General features: G+C 36.6%; 3 protein-coding genes across 3 annotated transcripts; 2 read left to right on the top strand and 1 right to left on the bottom strand.

Moving 5' to 3' along the window:
* Positions 1 to 127: 127 nt before the first annotated feature.
* LOC143194894 (translation machinery-associated protein 7 homolog) lies at positions 128 to 706 on the bottom strand. The gene is made up of 2 exons (XM_076401675.1): positions 565 to 706; positions 128 to 440 (listed from the first exon to the last, which is right to left on the bottom strand). The coding sequence occupies exon 2, from the start codon at positions 438 to 440 to the stop codon at positions 246 to 248; it is 195 nt and encodes a 64-aa protein (XP_076257790.1). The 5' UTR covers positions 565 to 706; the 3' UTR covers positions 128 to 245.
* Positions 707 to 907: 201 nt separating this feature from the next.
* On the top strand, positions 908 to 14,800 carry LOC143194886 (carnosine N-methyltransferase). The gene is made up of 4 exons (XM_076401665.1): positions 908 to 1,120; positions 1,318 to 1,553; positions 1,609 to 1,969; positions 14,194 to 14,800. The coding sequence occupies exons 1-4, from the start codon at positions 1,047 to 1,049 to the stop codon at positions 14,615 to 14,617; spliced, it is 1,095 nt and encodes a 364-aa protein (XP_076257780.1). The 5' UTR covers positions 908 to 1,046; the 3' UTR covers positions 14,618 to 14,800.
* Positions 3,084 to 10,080, top strand: LOC143194879 (adhesion G-protein coupled receptor G6). Its single transcript, XM_076401654.1, has 2 exons — positions 3,084 to 3,266; positions 6,971 to 10,080. The coding sequence occupies exons 1-2, from the start codon at positions 3,222 to 3,224 to the stop codon at positions 10,022 to 10,024; spliced, it is 3,099 nt and encodes a 1,032-aa protein (XP_076257769.1). The 5' UTR covers positions 3,084 to 3,221; the 3' UTR covers positions 10,025 to 10,080.
* Positions 14,801 to 15,401: the final 601 nt, after the last annotated feature.

Raw genomic sequence — 15,401 nt, 5'->3', positions numbered from 1 at the left:
CAAATCATACCAAAATACCCTCATTAATTAAATAATTGTAAACCACAATATTAACATTAATGCACCCTTGTTATGCACTATTATATTAATGTAATTATCGGTATCATAAAAATAAAACACAAAACTATTAAAATTACTATTATTTTATTGGATCTGTATCAAAAATTACACATATTACATTCATATTTTGTCATTTGAAGTGTAACAATAAGAAACAAAACGGAACATTTCATGTTAATACTACATTACTTTTTTCCAGATTTCTTTATTCCACCACCAACCAAGGGTCCTTTTTGAGATGCTTTATTCTTGGCATCTTGCAAAGCCTTTTGTTGTTCTTTTTGTTTTTGTTTAAATGCCATATCATCGTCATCCATTTCTTTTTGTCCTTTTTTAGGTTGCTTTAAGGGTTTTTTCTTTCCACCTTCTCGACTCGACATCTAACAACAATAAATAATATTCCAATACAATCATGATCACATGTTAACTAATATGTTAAAATATATAAAAAATTTAATGAAACAAAAAAGTAGCAAAACTTAAATACTGCTATATTTTACTTACTTTAACTGTATAAGTATTTCACAAAAGTTGTTTCAAAAATATATAATTTAAAGTATACAGAACTCTATGTTCTGAATATACGTCAAAATTGTAAAAATGTGATAAAAGATTAAACCGATTTATATGAACGTCAATTTTTGACATTTTAAGAGTTTTTATTTAACAGAAGTGCTGCAGAATTAATACTATAGAGGATAATAATTAAAATTGACTGTTAGAAATTTTCAAAGTATAGAGTTAATGTAATTATATCATAACATATTCAAGATATCAGTATTGAAAACATATTGAAATTGAATTATATCAGTTAATTTGTACCAATTGAAATGAACTTATAGACAATGCATCGAAAATGACATTTCACTATTAAAATGTAGGTTAGGGCCTCTCTTAAAGAAAGTTGAATGTATGTTTATATAAGGGAAAATCGTAAAATATTATTTGATTTTCATTAGTATCTAAAGTAGTTCTAATAATTAACAATGAATACGGAAGCAGGGGTTAGGGAAGAAAGAGCATATTTTCTATCCGTAATAAAAACATTCAAAAGTTACAGGTAAAATTGAAATAAAATTGTGTTCATTGTTTAATATAGTTGGCTACTATTTAGTACTCTAGTAAGTGGGTAATTTAACGTTGTATGTGTGTAAGTGCAATAAAAATATGGAATTCTAGTATTTATACTAGAATATTATAATATTTATGATGTCTACAGAATATGTTCATTTTATTGATATAAAATTTTAATTTTAGAGACCAGTCATTAAAAAAAATTCATAGCAAAGAAAGATGTGTTGTATCGTTACCCAATGACCATAAAACATGGCTAGAGAAATATAATGCAGATCTTCAAAAGTTGAAAGAAGGTATTGAGAAGAATTCAAATTTCATACCTTTAGTTTTGGAACATGCTTACACAATGTTTGATAATGTGTACTCAAATATGGACATTATTCAAAAGGACGATGAAGTACCTTTGTTGGCAGATGGTATCCTATATCAAAAAAAACTTGTTAATTGATTAACATTTATATTTTACCACAGGTTTAGATAAAGTCCAGTCTGTTTTTAAACAATTAATGAGAGACTGGAGCTCTCTGGGAGCTGCAGAGCGCAAACAATGCTACGAACCTATTATTGAGGAGATAATAGCTAATTATCCTGAAGACAAATTTGATAGAAGTCAAATTCAAATATTAGTACCTGGAGCTGGCCTGGGTAGGCTAGCGTTTGAAATAGCCTCTAGGGGATTCAAATGCCAAGGAAATGAATTTAACCTATTTATGTTGATTGTTTCCTTCTATGTATTGAATCTATGTCAGAATGTTGACGAATATGAAATATACCCTTGGATTCATCAGTATTGTAATAATATAAGTGTAGAAGATCAGATGCTAACCGCAAGGTAAGTAATTTTTGTGTTTATATCTTTTTATTAATATTTTATACAGAAGATTGCTTAATGAAGTGATTTTCTACATGCCATGTATATATAATATAAACAGAAGAAATATTTATTGCCAATAGGGCAGATTGTGGACTCACGAAGAGTAATAATAAAAAAAAAAATCTTTTTATCATTTTAAACGGGATGTATTAAATTTTCATACTAATATTGACAATATAAGGTACCTAATCATATGTAATATGAAAATTAATGAGCATATCAGATATGGTTTTATCATATGTTGGATGAGAGTAATATGTTCTGCAAACAAAGGCTATTTGATGTAAATAAACTTAATTGTATTTTATACCCAGTGTATAAAAAATAATTTAGTATACTGATGCTCATGAAATTTAAAATGTTTTCTTTTGTATATTAATTTTACTATAAATATTATTTACTTAATTAATTATTATGTTTGTATTTGTTATATGTTAAACATAACTTATATCAGATTTGGTATAACTTTATTATTGTTCTATATATATGCTGTACCATGACGATTAATTTATACCAAATACTAAACAATATCACCAGTTTTATTTATAATACTGTTTCATATCATTATTAATCAACCATTTTATAAAACGATGTTCTATATTAATTTCGAAAACCATTTCCATGTGGATATTGTGATTTTGGTACAGATGAAATGATTCTTTTGCAAAACAAAGAAATCATCAATTTTCTTTTTATAACTTTAATCTGACCGCATCTATTTTAAACAACGAATTTCATTATAATTATTTGTCAAATATTTTAAATATTTTGTTTTTAAACAGATACTTTGGTTGTACTAAATTCTGTACAAAGAAAAAATTTTATTTTTATGATATTGATTTTATTACTTTAAGTAATGCTAAATAAATAAATAATTAAAATTTAAATTTTGATACTATATTTTGTCTCATGGCAATATAAATTAATAATTTTTTGATACAATATTTTAGAAATTTCGCACTATGATTATAACAATATTAGGCCGTTTTAAAACTTTTATTAATTAAGGAACGATTATGTGTGGTACAATACGCGCGCGATTAACAATTATTTGTACTGCAAATAGTACAATAGTACATGCGCTCCAGTCTTGTTGGTGTATCCTTTTAAACACGCTCATATAACTTAATCCCATATCTACGGCAATAAGTGTTGATTATGCGTATTTTTTAATAATAATCCCGAAATCTAGTTTACTTGTTAGCTTAGAATGATTCGGTTAGTGTTGGTAGTTGTACTGGGGAGTTGTTATCAGGTAAATAAAGACATTATTCAAATTCAACAAGATTTCATGTATTTTAACTCTTCGTATCGTGTAAACATTACGGGGTGTTTCAATTTGATTACTGGTAGTTCGAATGAAATTGTTTTTATTCATCAATTGTTTCGATATGCCTTTCTTTTACAACCAAGGCATATTCGATATAAAACCATTATATTATTGTATTTTCACGATGAGATAATATAATTACGGACGTGTTATATATGTTTTACATTAAAGCATGCAGTACGTACGTACGTACGTTCTTTTAACTTTATCTTAAATTTTAAATGTTATACGGCAGAGTTTCGTAGAAAAAAACATCATGATCAGCAGTTTGTGCTGGAACACTGGTTTTGAAATTCAAACACGGTGTTAAATATCCACATGAAATCTTGTTTAGAAGGATTGGGTTGGCAAGAAAACAATTTTCGGTTTCGTAATGTTGATATTATTCAAAAATTTGTTATCGGTCAAATAGGTATTTGTATTTTAATCACAGATTAAGGACATAGAAGACGTCCTCCGATATATAAGATCGTAACATTTATACCCTGAATTAAAAGAAAGATAAAGAGATTTTCATTGGAAGAAGTTCATATTCTGAAACTTTTATTCTTTAAAACATTAAATATAACATATCATTAATATGATTTATTATAAATGGACTTCATTCAACATTACTGAACAATTTTCCATTAATATGAAAGATTTTATATGAAGAATTGTCCTTTGAAATACTAGCGACTTCTCATCCGCCAAAACTTACCACGTAAACACTTAATTTTTTATCTTTTTCGCTAAAATTTTTTTGAAGTTCTTGAGAAAATGTTTTGTTTGGGGGGCATAAAACATCGGACTAAATGTATCGAATTTTAAGGAACTTATTAAACTACCCTCATATACTCGGTGTAAATAGTGTTTGCTTTTCCATCAATTGTTGTTTGAATTTCCCGAAAATATTCCTGTTAAAATTGATGTTAAACTGCTTGCCAACCTAATACAACAAATATATTCCTATACTGTTTTAACAGCACAAGAATTTCTTGAAATTTTTGGCTTTAAAATGATATGTGTTGGTTTCAATGTTATGTGTGTGAATCTAATCCACGTTTATATATAAAACGTCATATCGTATCACCTTGTCAAATTCCTAAATATGTTGATTCTTGGAATCAAGGAATACAGCTTTAACCAAAAGTTGAACGAGATAAAAATAAATTGTAATCGTCTGGACCGTATGGTGGACAGTACAATATGATATTGTGGAGCAACAAAGAGCTTTTAATTAGATCATAGGATTTTTCCATAACGGCGGGTCGATAGTTTTTAAATTACCTTTTAGTGGCTCAACAATTTACTTAATTGGAAATAAGTATTCACCAATAGCTTAGTAAAACACATTTTTTTGGAAAAATTAGTTTTACACTGATTATAGGGACCCTCCAAATTTTCGATACCATTTTTGTAGTACGATTTGTCCTTTGCTTCAAAATAGGCCTCAGTTTCGGCGATCACCTCTTCATTCGACGAAAATTTCTTCCCAGCGAGCATTATTTTGAGATCTGAGAATAGGAAATAGTTGCTGATGGCCAGATCTGGAGAATACGGCGGATGAGGAAGCAATTCGAAGCCCAATTCATGGATTTTTGCCATCGTTTTCACTGACTTGTGACACTGTGCATTGTCTTGGTGAAGCAGCACTTTCTTTTTTTTTCAAATGCGGCCGTTTTTCGGCGATTTCATCCTTCAAACGGTCCAATAACGCTATGTAATAGTCGCTGTTGATGGTCCTTCCATTTTCAAGGTAGTCAATGAAAATTATTCCATGCGCATACCGAAATATAGATATATATATATAGAAATATATGTAGACGCCATAACCTTGCCAGCTGACTGTTGCGTTTTCCCACGCTTTGGAGCGGATTCATCGTGTAAAGTCCACTCGGATGACTGTCGATTGGACTTCGGAGTGAAATGATGGAGTCATGTTTCATCCATTGTCACATATCGACGCAAAAACTCGGATTTATTGCGCTTGATCACCTTCAAACACTGCTTCGAATCATCAACTCCTCGTTGTTTTTGGTCGAAAGTGAGCTCGCGCGGCACCCACTTTACCCAGAGCTTTCTCATACCCAAATATTTGTGAATAATATGGTGTACACGTTCAGTTGATATCTTTAGAGTGCCTGCTATTTCATTCGATTTCAATTTACGGTCATTCAAAATCATTTTGTGGATTTTTTAATGTTTTCGTGGGTAACAACCTCTTTTGGGCGTCCACTGCGTTCACCGTCTTCGGAGCTCTATCACCATGTCTAAACTTAGCATACCAATCCTTGATGGTTGATTTTCCTAGTGTCAATTTAAATGTGATGACAAAGGCAACATCTTAATCTGGTTTTATTTAAATATGTTTTTGATTTAAACATTGACATGAAGACCAATAAATTTATCAAATTGTAAACATGAATGGAAGTGTATTAAAGTAACATGTATGTTGACTTGATTGTTATTTTAACTAAAGAATGATATATCACTTTATATAGTTCACAAGGGTAGAATTACAAAAGTAAATGAATAACAAGGATAAAAACACATTTTGAATTGTAAAATTTTATTGAGATTTAACAAATATTCATGGAAAGTTTTATAGTAATCTGCAAAAAATTATGAAAATGGAAAAGTTATTTTTCAATTTGCTTTTAGAATAATTCTACAAATCCTTTTAGTTGTATCTAATCTATAAAAGTAATTAAATTATTAGTCAAGACATTACTGCACAAAACATGAACCATTACCTATTTTATTTTAAATAGAAAGGCTCTTTCTTCAACTTTTCTACCTTTAGAGTAGTAGCTGTTAGATCATTAGAGTATCGTTAACAATTAATATTATGTGTTTTTGTGTTTGTGTTTTTTTTGTGTTTTAAACGATTTGTGAACTCTTGTCAGCACATTTATCCTTTTAAGAGTATTATTCTCCAGCATTCTGCAAAATCCTATCAACAGTTAGACCTGCAGTCAATTGATCTTCGGTTTTTGTTCATTTTTGTAACGAATCTCATATTTATGCCCGGCCTGTGTCTCAGTGTATTCAAGGGATACTTTACCTAAAATAGATGTTATTACTAAAACATATAACTACTAAAATATACTTCTAATTGTTACCAGTCAATACAATTTTTGTTATTATTCTTGACGGACAAACTCCACTAATGAAAAATATTAATCCTCTGGCTGGTGGCTGACGTACTGTAGATGTGTTTTCATAATGTTAATTGAAACAATGGATTATACCCAGGAATGTTTTCTTTCTTTATTACATTTATAAAAAATTTTCCTATAAATGTAATATTTATTTTAATAAATTTACTCAAAATAATTTAAATAAAATCAAAGGATACTTACTTTTGGACTTCCATTTTTAAAACCAATTGTTATGGCTTTTATTATCAAAAATATGCTCAGCGATCTAACCGACTCCCAGGCAGCGTCAAAAATGGCGATCGTTCGGCGATTATTTCCGATTGCAGAATCCGATTTTACCCGAATGCACAGGGTCTGTGGTTTAATGAATACTCATTTTTATAGATATTGTTATGTTTAAAGTGATTTTAAAAAAATGTGGATTAGTTTTGCACTCTCGCAGTGTATTTTTCGTATAGTAATCTTGTAACGATTTGTTTTGAGCAGGGTTATGGACAGGAGCAGTGCGATTCACATTGCCTCAAAGATATTACACGCGACAATGTGTACTCGGATGTGTTCTTTTACGATTCGCAGCCGCAGCCATTTGATAGTACCACACATTGCTCGGGAGCAGATTGGAATAGGACGTTGTATCGGTCCATGGATGTTAAGGAAAATGATACTTTCTGGTATAGTGCAAAACGAGTTATTCCGTATGGACCCTACGAAGACATAATATGGGGTTGGTCGTATGGAAGGTCCCAAGTAACTAAGGACCTGAATATCAGCAGTTTATCGACGAACTGTTTGGTAAAACTTTATGAATCCAATCGCTTGATACCGGCAAACTGCAGCTCCTATCATAGGGTGAAGTGCGTCGCCCCGTCGTCTGAAATGGCCCAATACCTCATCCCCTACTGTTCGGCTTGTCCGACATGCAGGCAGAACGCATCGATATGCCTTTCAGAATCCGATGTGATCCCAACCGGAGATTTTGCGCCTTTCTCTCCGCCCTATGATGTGTCCGGTGAACGGCGATTGCTCTGCCCCCAGTGTTTCAATACTTCGACCTGCACATCTTCGGTGAAGATGGTGCTTACCTTCAACGAGAGACGGAGATCCTTGTATTTAGCCATTTATTCGCCGGAGTGCATTTACAACCACGCCGATGCTTCATACGTGTCTTGTTTCACCGACGCCTCCGATGATCTGAAGAAACCGGTCGACAAGAACATATACATGTACCAAAAGAGGAATGTCTCGATTGTTTACTCGCTATATTTGCAGGAGTTCATCGGGAACTATTGGTGCGAGGCTCGTTCCGTCGATGTTAACGACGTAACAGGGTACGTCTCCAACAACGTGACCGCCTACAGGAGAAAGCCGGGAAACGAGATTGCCGCCAAAATGAAGATCGACGATATTTGCAGTCAAGTTAATTGCGATAGTTCCGTAGAAGAGACAGTACGGGAATTTTTGGACCTAATAGTTCTTAAGGACGTGGCTAAAGCGAGATTGATGAAGGTGTTCGAGTTCGACGTCGATTCTGACGCGGTCATCCTGGTGCACTTCTCGATGTACTCGCCGAACTCGATCGAGCGGGACTACCAGATGCTGAGAGGCGTCCTCTGGCCCTTGGACAATTGCGAGCTGCTGTATATGAAGAGCAGCGATCACTGCGTGGGGGAGGTGGCGCGCAATCTGACGTGGCCGACGTCGCTGCCTCACCAATCGGTGTTGCCGGAGGAGTTGTGTTTGCAGGAGAACGGCCTGCCTATCTATAGGATGTGCGGCGGCGACTTCCTGCACGGCTACGACTGGATGGAGGTGAGCGGCGATTGCAGCGTGACCGAATTGAGCGAGCAGACGACGCTGCTGCAGAACATCACCTCCCAAGAGATCACCAAGGACATAGTCGACAACGTGACCGGCATCGTCCGAAGCGGAAACGTCTCGGTCACCGACCTGTTCTACGTGTCCCAGATCCTGGAAAGGTTCTCCGCCAACGCCACGTCCGACGCCACCCTCTTCGACTCCTCCCTGGACTTGATCGACGGTCTATTATCGACCAACTCCACGCTATTAGCCGACGCGCAAGACCTGTTCAATCTCACCGACGCCTATCTGCGGGCTGTAGAGTATGTGGTCACCAACCGCACGGAGTCCGTCAAAGACACCATCACGATCAAGAAGAAGCGGATCTTGACGCACAGTTTCAATCCCCTGACACACAACGTGTCGGGTTTCCTGATGTTCCGCAACCAAACCTTCCGGGACATCCGCAATTTTACCGACGTGGAGGAGTGGACAGACGTGGACCTGGCGCTGTGCCTCTCGGAAGAGGACATCCGCGACGTAATCGCGGCGGGTAACGCCAGCATCGTGGCCGTCGTCTATCTGAACAGCGCCTTCTTCCACAGTGGAAACGTCAGCGTCGCGCCGAATATCGTGGTGAACTTGAACATACCCAATTACGACAACTACCTGAGGAACGACGTTCCCATGTTGGTGCGCGTCGCCTCTCTCACCAGGACGATCTCGACCTGCGCCTTCTGGGATTACGGGGACGCCTCCCAGCCGAAGAAGGGCGCTTGGTCGGACCTGGGGGGTCTGTACGGCGGCCAATTCGTCAACGACTCCGAGTTGCAGCTGTGTTCCTACTCCCACCTCACCCATCTGGCTCTGTTGATCGGCGACAGGATCAGCGACGCCGTGGCCATCGACTCCACCACCAACGCCGCCCTGTCCGTGATCACCGCCACGGGCAGTATCCTGAGCTGCTTCGGTATCGCCGGCATCTTCATTACGGCGCTCGCTTTCAAATCCTGGCGTTCCAAGGCCGGCACTCAGATTCTGCTGCACCTGTCCGTCGCCATACTCCTCGAGATCGTCTTCATGTACGTCAACGACACCTGGCACCTGAACTGCACGGCGACCGGCTTCGTGCTGCACTACGTGGTGCTGTGCAAGTTCTGCTGGATGCTGGTCTACGCTTTCTGCCAGTACATGAGGTTCGTGCGGGTGCTGGGACCGCTACCCGATCAGCTGGTGCTCAAATCGGCCGTGGTCGGCTGGGGTGTCGGCTTGATGCCCTCGATGGCGGTACTGTTGGCTGATCCCCAGAGTTACAACTCTGACATACGGTTCTGTTACCCGACCGGTCTGTCCCTATACTTGGGCGTCTATCTGCCCGTCTTGTTCATTCTGTCCGTAAACTTGGCGGTGTTCTGCAAGATCCTGGTCGACATCAACAAGGGGCAGTTCGAGAAGGGCCGTACCAATACCGCCAGATCCCAGCATATCAAGTTGGCGGTACTGCTCTGTTCCGTGCTCGGCATTCCCTGGATCATCGGGTTCTTGTTCAACGTGTTGCCGGTGGGAACCGTCAAGACCGTCTTCATTTACATCTTCACTATCAGCTCCGTGCTGCAAGGGTTCGTCATGTTCCTGTTCTACGTTGTGTTCAATCCAGAAACCAAATCGTTCTGGGACAAGATCGTACTGAATAAGGCCAAGGCAACCTCCAAGGGCGGCACGTCCATGTCCCTAGTTTCATAGAGTCAATTTTCATATTGTAATTTTAATTTCTCCGTTAAATACTTGCTTTTAATATATGTCGTAGTTTTATTTTTTATTCCCTTTTATAGCACACATATTACAATTAATAATTAGCTACAACTCTCTAGTAATTGTTTCTTTACATTGTTATTAAAGCCCGGAAGAGTTGAGAGTTGAATATTTTCAACATAAGATCATAAATGTATTTGATATATAACATTAATTGAAGTAATATATGTCCATATTAAAATAAACGCAAACTATCTCAAAAACTAACAAAAACATTTTTACAAAAGTATCGTAAGTAACAGGTCAATTGAAAATTCCCCGACCTATCATAGTAAAACACATTTTGTTGGCAAAATTAATTTCTCTTATTCAACATAATTCCCCTCAAGAGTGATACACTGATTATAGTGACCCTCCAACTCTTCGATACCATTTTTGTAGTACGATTTGTCCTTTGCTTCAAAATAGGCATCAGTTTCGGCGATCACCTCTTCATTCGACGAAAATTTCTTCCCAGCGAGCATTCTTTTGAGATCTGAGAACAGGAAATAGTCCCTGGGCGCCAGATCTGGAGAATACGATGGATGAGGAAGCAATTCGCAGCCCAATTCAGGGATTTTTGCCATCGTTTTCACTGACTTGTGACACGGTGCATTGTCCTGATGATGTAGCACTTTCTTTTTCTTCAAATACGGCCGTTTTTCGGCGATTTCATCCTTCAAACGGTTCAACAACGCTATCTAATAGTCGCCGTTGATGGTTCTTCCTTCAAGAAGTCGTCGTCGTTTCAAGATAGTCAATGAAAGTTATTCCATTTTTATATAATTCCATGGACATCCCAAAAATAGACGCCAAAACTTTGCCAGCCGACCGTTGCATTTTCCCGCGCTTTGTCACTCGGATGACTGTCGATTGGACTTCAGAGTGAAATGATGGAACCATGTTCCATCCATTGTTACATATCGACGCAAAAACTCGGGTTTATTACGCTTGATCATCTTCAAACACTGCTCCGACTCATCAACTCGTTGTTTTTGGTCAAAAGTGAGCTCGCGCGGCACCCACTTTGCACAGAGCTTTCTCTTACCATTCGTGAATGATGTTATGTACACGTTCAGTTGATGTCTTTAGAGTATCTGCTTTTTATTCAGCTTCAATTAACGGTCATTCAAAATCATTTTGTGGATTTTTTAAATGTTTTCGTCGGTAACAACCTCTTTTGGACATCCACTGCGTTCACCGTCTTCGATGCTCATTTCACCACGTCTAAACTTAGCATACGAATCCTTAACGGTTGGTTTTCCTGGGGCAGTGTCCGGAAACTCGGCATCAAGCCCAGTTTTTGCTTCAACTGTTTTTTCCCTTCAAAAAGCAATATTTTATCAACACGCGAAATTCCTTTTTATCCATTTTGTTCACAATATCAAAAGTTGCTTCACTCAAAATGGGATCCGACAGCTGTCAAATTGACACACGCATGTTTTGAGGGTTAGGGCTAACTAAAGAGACATATGGATTCAGTTGTAGTAGCGCCATCTATGTGTCAGGCCGGGGACTTTTCAATTGACCTGTTAAGATTATTTTCGGAACTATAACAAGGTCAGAGCATCAAATATAAGTATATAGGATCTTTCTTTTTTATATTATATCAGGTGTACCAGAAAGTCTTTACCGGTTTCTTAACAGATGTCATTAGGTTTAAGTATACAATGTTATGATTTGACACATGTCATTTTATACACATCTGGCTTCAAAACTATACACATAGAGTGATAGAGAGTGAACTCAATAGGGATTTTTGGCGAAAAAGTTTTGCCTTGCCCAACAACCAGAGGGTGCCATAATGGACCATTCAAGTAATTTGATTAGCCAATTAAGAACATTTGATTGGTACTTTGATAAAGTTGACCACGCAGGTGCGGCACGTGACAGTCCTGACGTCACGTTTAATTGACTCAATAAACCCAATAATAAGCCGGCACTCAGATTCTGCTGCACCTGTCCGTCGCCATACTCCTCGAGATCGTCTTCATGTACGTCAACGACACCTGGCACTTGAACTGCACGGCGACCGGCTTCGTGCTGCACTACGTGGTGCTGTGAAAGTTCTGCTGGATGCTGGTCTACGCTTTCTGCCAGTACATGAGGTTCGTGCGGGTGCTGGGACCGCTACCCGATAGTTTTTTTTCTCTCTATGATCGGTTTCATTCTTTTCAACAGGAGTTTTTCAAAAAATTTAGATATTACTGGCAGCAGTGATATAGGTCTATAAGCATTTATTTCGTTTGCTGACTTCCCAGGTTTTGGGATCATTATAATTTCCGCCATCTTCCAAATGTCTGGGTTGGTGAGTTTTATAATTCTCTTTCTTGGTAGTTTTTGTAGTAATTATCGTGTTATGAAATCGTAGCCTGGTGATTTCCTGGAATTAATGTCAGTTTTAATAACTAAGTGACTAATTCAATCATCGAATTTTCAGCTTCTATGTCCGGCAAATTATGTTCAATATTAGTTTCGTTTGGTTTTTTCTAGATATTCAGCAAATGCTTTTGCATTTCCCACATAAGTCTCTTATAGGTGGACTGTGTAGACATGAGCCCTTTAGATATTTTGTGGCTTTCCAGAGTAAGTAATCAGTTTCTCTATCATGTATTAAATTTCTCAGATAGTCATTTATAGTTTTGTTTTTAATTTCCAGTATTTCTCTTTTCAATGTTTGGGTTATATTGTTTAAACTATTTTTATTTTCGGGTGTTTTGTTTTGTTGTCATTTTTTTCGTAATTTACGTTTTTCAGCTACCATTTCCTTCATTTCTTTTGGATAATTAATTCCTTTAGTTGTACTCTTAATTTTTGGAGTATTATTCCAAACAGCTTGTTAAATATCTACTACGAATTTTTCTGCTTCACAATTTAATTGTTCAGTTGTCTTGAGGGGTACGTTTAGTTGAATTGGTTTGTTCAATTCTTCAGCAAATCCTTCCCAGTCTGTTCTCTTGTTTGTTAACGTTGGGTTTCTTTCTTTTCTTATTATATTTTCGCTCAACGTCAGAATCACTGGCGTATGATCTGAACTTAACTCAAAATTTTCTTCGACTTTTATATAGTTGGATGTTATATTTCTTACTATGAAGAAATCTAACAGGTCTGGGGTTTTCTCTTGATCAGTCGGCCAATAAGTTGGTTTTCCAGTTGACATGTAACTGCATCTTAGTTCAACAGCTGCTTTATGCAGTTAATTGCATTTAGTTGTTGTCATTCTGGATCCCTATCTTGTATTTTTTGAATTGAAATCACCTCCAATTATAATTTTTTCTCCCAGGTTGCTTATTACATTCAAATAATTTTCCTTTATTTTATTTTATTTTGAAGGACAATAAATTGCGGCTATTGTAACTTTGTATCTGCTTGATTTAATAGTTACTGCTGTTACCTGATTTTCTGCTGTACTGAGCCCAGGTTCTTGATGGTGGTTCTTTTTTTATTATTATTGCACTTCCTCCTCTTGCGGTGTTAGCTGGATGTATGGCATGATAAAAAATATATCCTCTAAATTTTGTAAAGGATTGTGTTGTTAAATGGGTTTCTTATATTAGGAAAATATCAATTTTTTTGCATATCTAGGAATACTTGTAGGGTAGCGTGATGTTGCTGGATTCCATTAGCATTCCAAATTGCTATCCGGATATTTTTATTTGCCATTTCGGGTTTTTGGGGCCACAGGCCTAATCTGTAGTAATAATAACTAATGTTTTGAATAAGTTTGTCAGACGTATGTAAAATTCTTTAATGCAATACTGTTAAGAGGTTTTAACTTTTACCTATAAATTATTGTGGCTGTATAATTAACTGTAGTTTTCAGATATGCTATAATCTTAAAATAAATTATATTTGATAACATTTTTGTTCAATTATTTTATTTAGATTAGAATTTTGTTGTATGTCAAAGCCAAACTGAACTAAAACTCAGAGTTGATGCGGCACCATTGCAATGTTTCGACGTCACAAATATCCATGACGCATTACTAGAAAAACCTTGAATAGACTGTATATTGATATTATGTATATATGTATTATTATTAAAAGCCAAACTTTTTGTGAGTCTTTGGTGCTGTCGCCATGCCCATTATCTCCGCATTAATCTAATTATTGCGTTACAGATTTCCTGATGTAAAACCGATGCCGTCGCCGAAGGGCAATTTTTCAATGACCGCCGGTGATTTCCTGGAGGTCTACACCAACAACGACGAGTGGCATTGCGTGGCCACGTGTTTCTTCATCGACTGCGCCCCCAACGTGGTACAGTTCATCGAGACCATCTACGACATACTCAAACCGGGCGGTTTGTGGATCAACCTGGGGCCTCTGCTCTATCATTACTCCGACATGAGGAACGAAAAAAGCATAGAGCCTAGCTTCAAGGTGCTCTGCGATGTGATTAAAAAAGTCGGTTTCGAGATGGAGAAGTGCAGCACGGGCATCAAGACGAAATACTGCCAGAACCCCCTGTCCATGCTGCAGTACGAATACGACAGCGTGTTCTTCGTCTGCCGAAAACCCGTAGACATAATCATGGACTCCTAATGATGACCCAATCAGGATCTCGCGTGGATAATGCATTAGCCAGTATTTTGGAAAAGCGTATAATAGCTTTTGTGCTGACTTGAAGATAATCGTTTATACAGAATAGTACTTTGTTTTTCACATTCAGACACTATAACCTTTTTTCATTTATTTATATTGAAATACAAAAATGACACGATGAAATGATTTTTGTTGTTAAAGCTTTTTATCATTTGGAATGCTCACGAAATGTATTGGGCTAATTTAACAAGCTTCGGAGCCAAATTACCGTACTTTTTAATTCCTTGTTACTGTTTAAGATTATGATGATAAGGCCATAGAAGCCTTTTAAAGTTCTTTGTTAGCCACTTCAACACTCAGTATTGATAACCTTCAGCTGTTGTTCCAATCCAATCTGCAATGGCCCCAAATATTCTTTCTATTTTCTACAACTTGCAATTGTACCTCACCATTATTGTATTATTGGTGATATACCTTAAATCGTTTCATATTACAGCCAGATAATTGTGAAACATGTAATCTAATTATTCGTATATTTTTGCAACTTTTGTAAATTTACACCAAACATTATATCTAGCTGAAAGGGTCATATTAATTCTTGTGGAACTAAATAATTCGATGCATTCAATAAAGTCGCCTATATTTTAAAATAAAACATATATTCTTACTAAACTATGCATTAAACAAAAATTAAATGAAAAGGAAGAGCGATAACTAGAAGTGTTTCCTCTCTATTAAATAAACTTTTCAATCCAAACCCACCCTTTGCTGATTCACATTTGTT

The sequence above is a fragment of the Rhynchophorus ferrugineus genome, unplaced genomic scaffold (assembly GCF_030347505.1).
Source record: "Rhynchophorus ferrugineus isolate W39M unplaced genomic scaffold, kcgeb_rfMv2 rfM4, whole genome shotgun sequence".
NCBI lineage: Eukaryota > Metazoa > Arthropoda > Insecta > Coleoptera > Curculionidae > Rhynchophorus > Rhynchophorus ferrugineus.
Note: the sequence above shows the minus strand (reverse complement) of the source record. Positions and strands in the feature narration are given on the sequence as shown.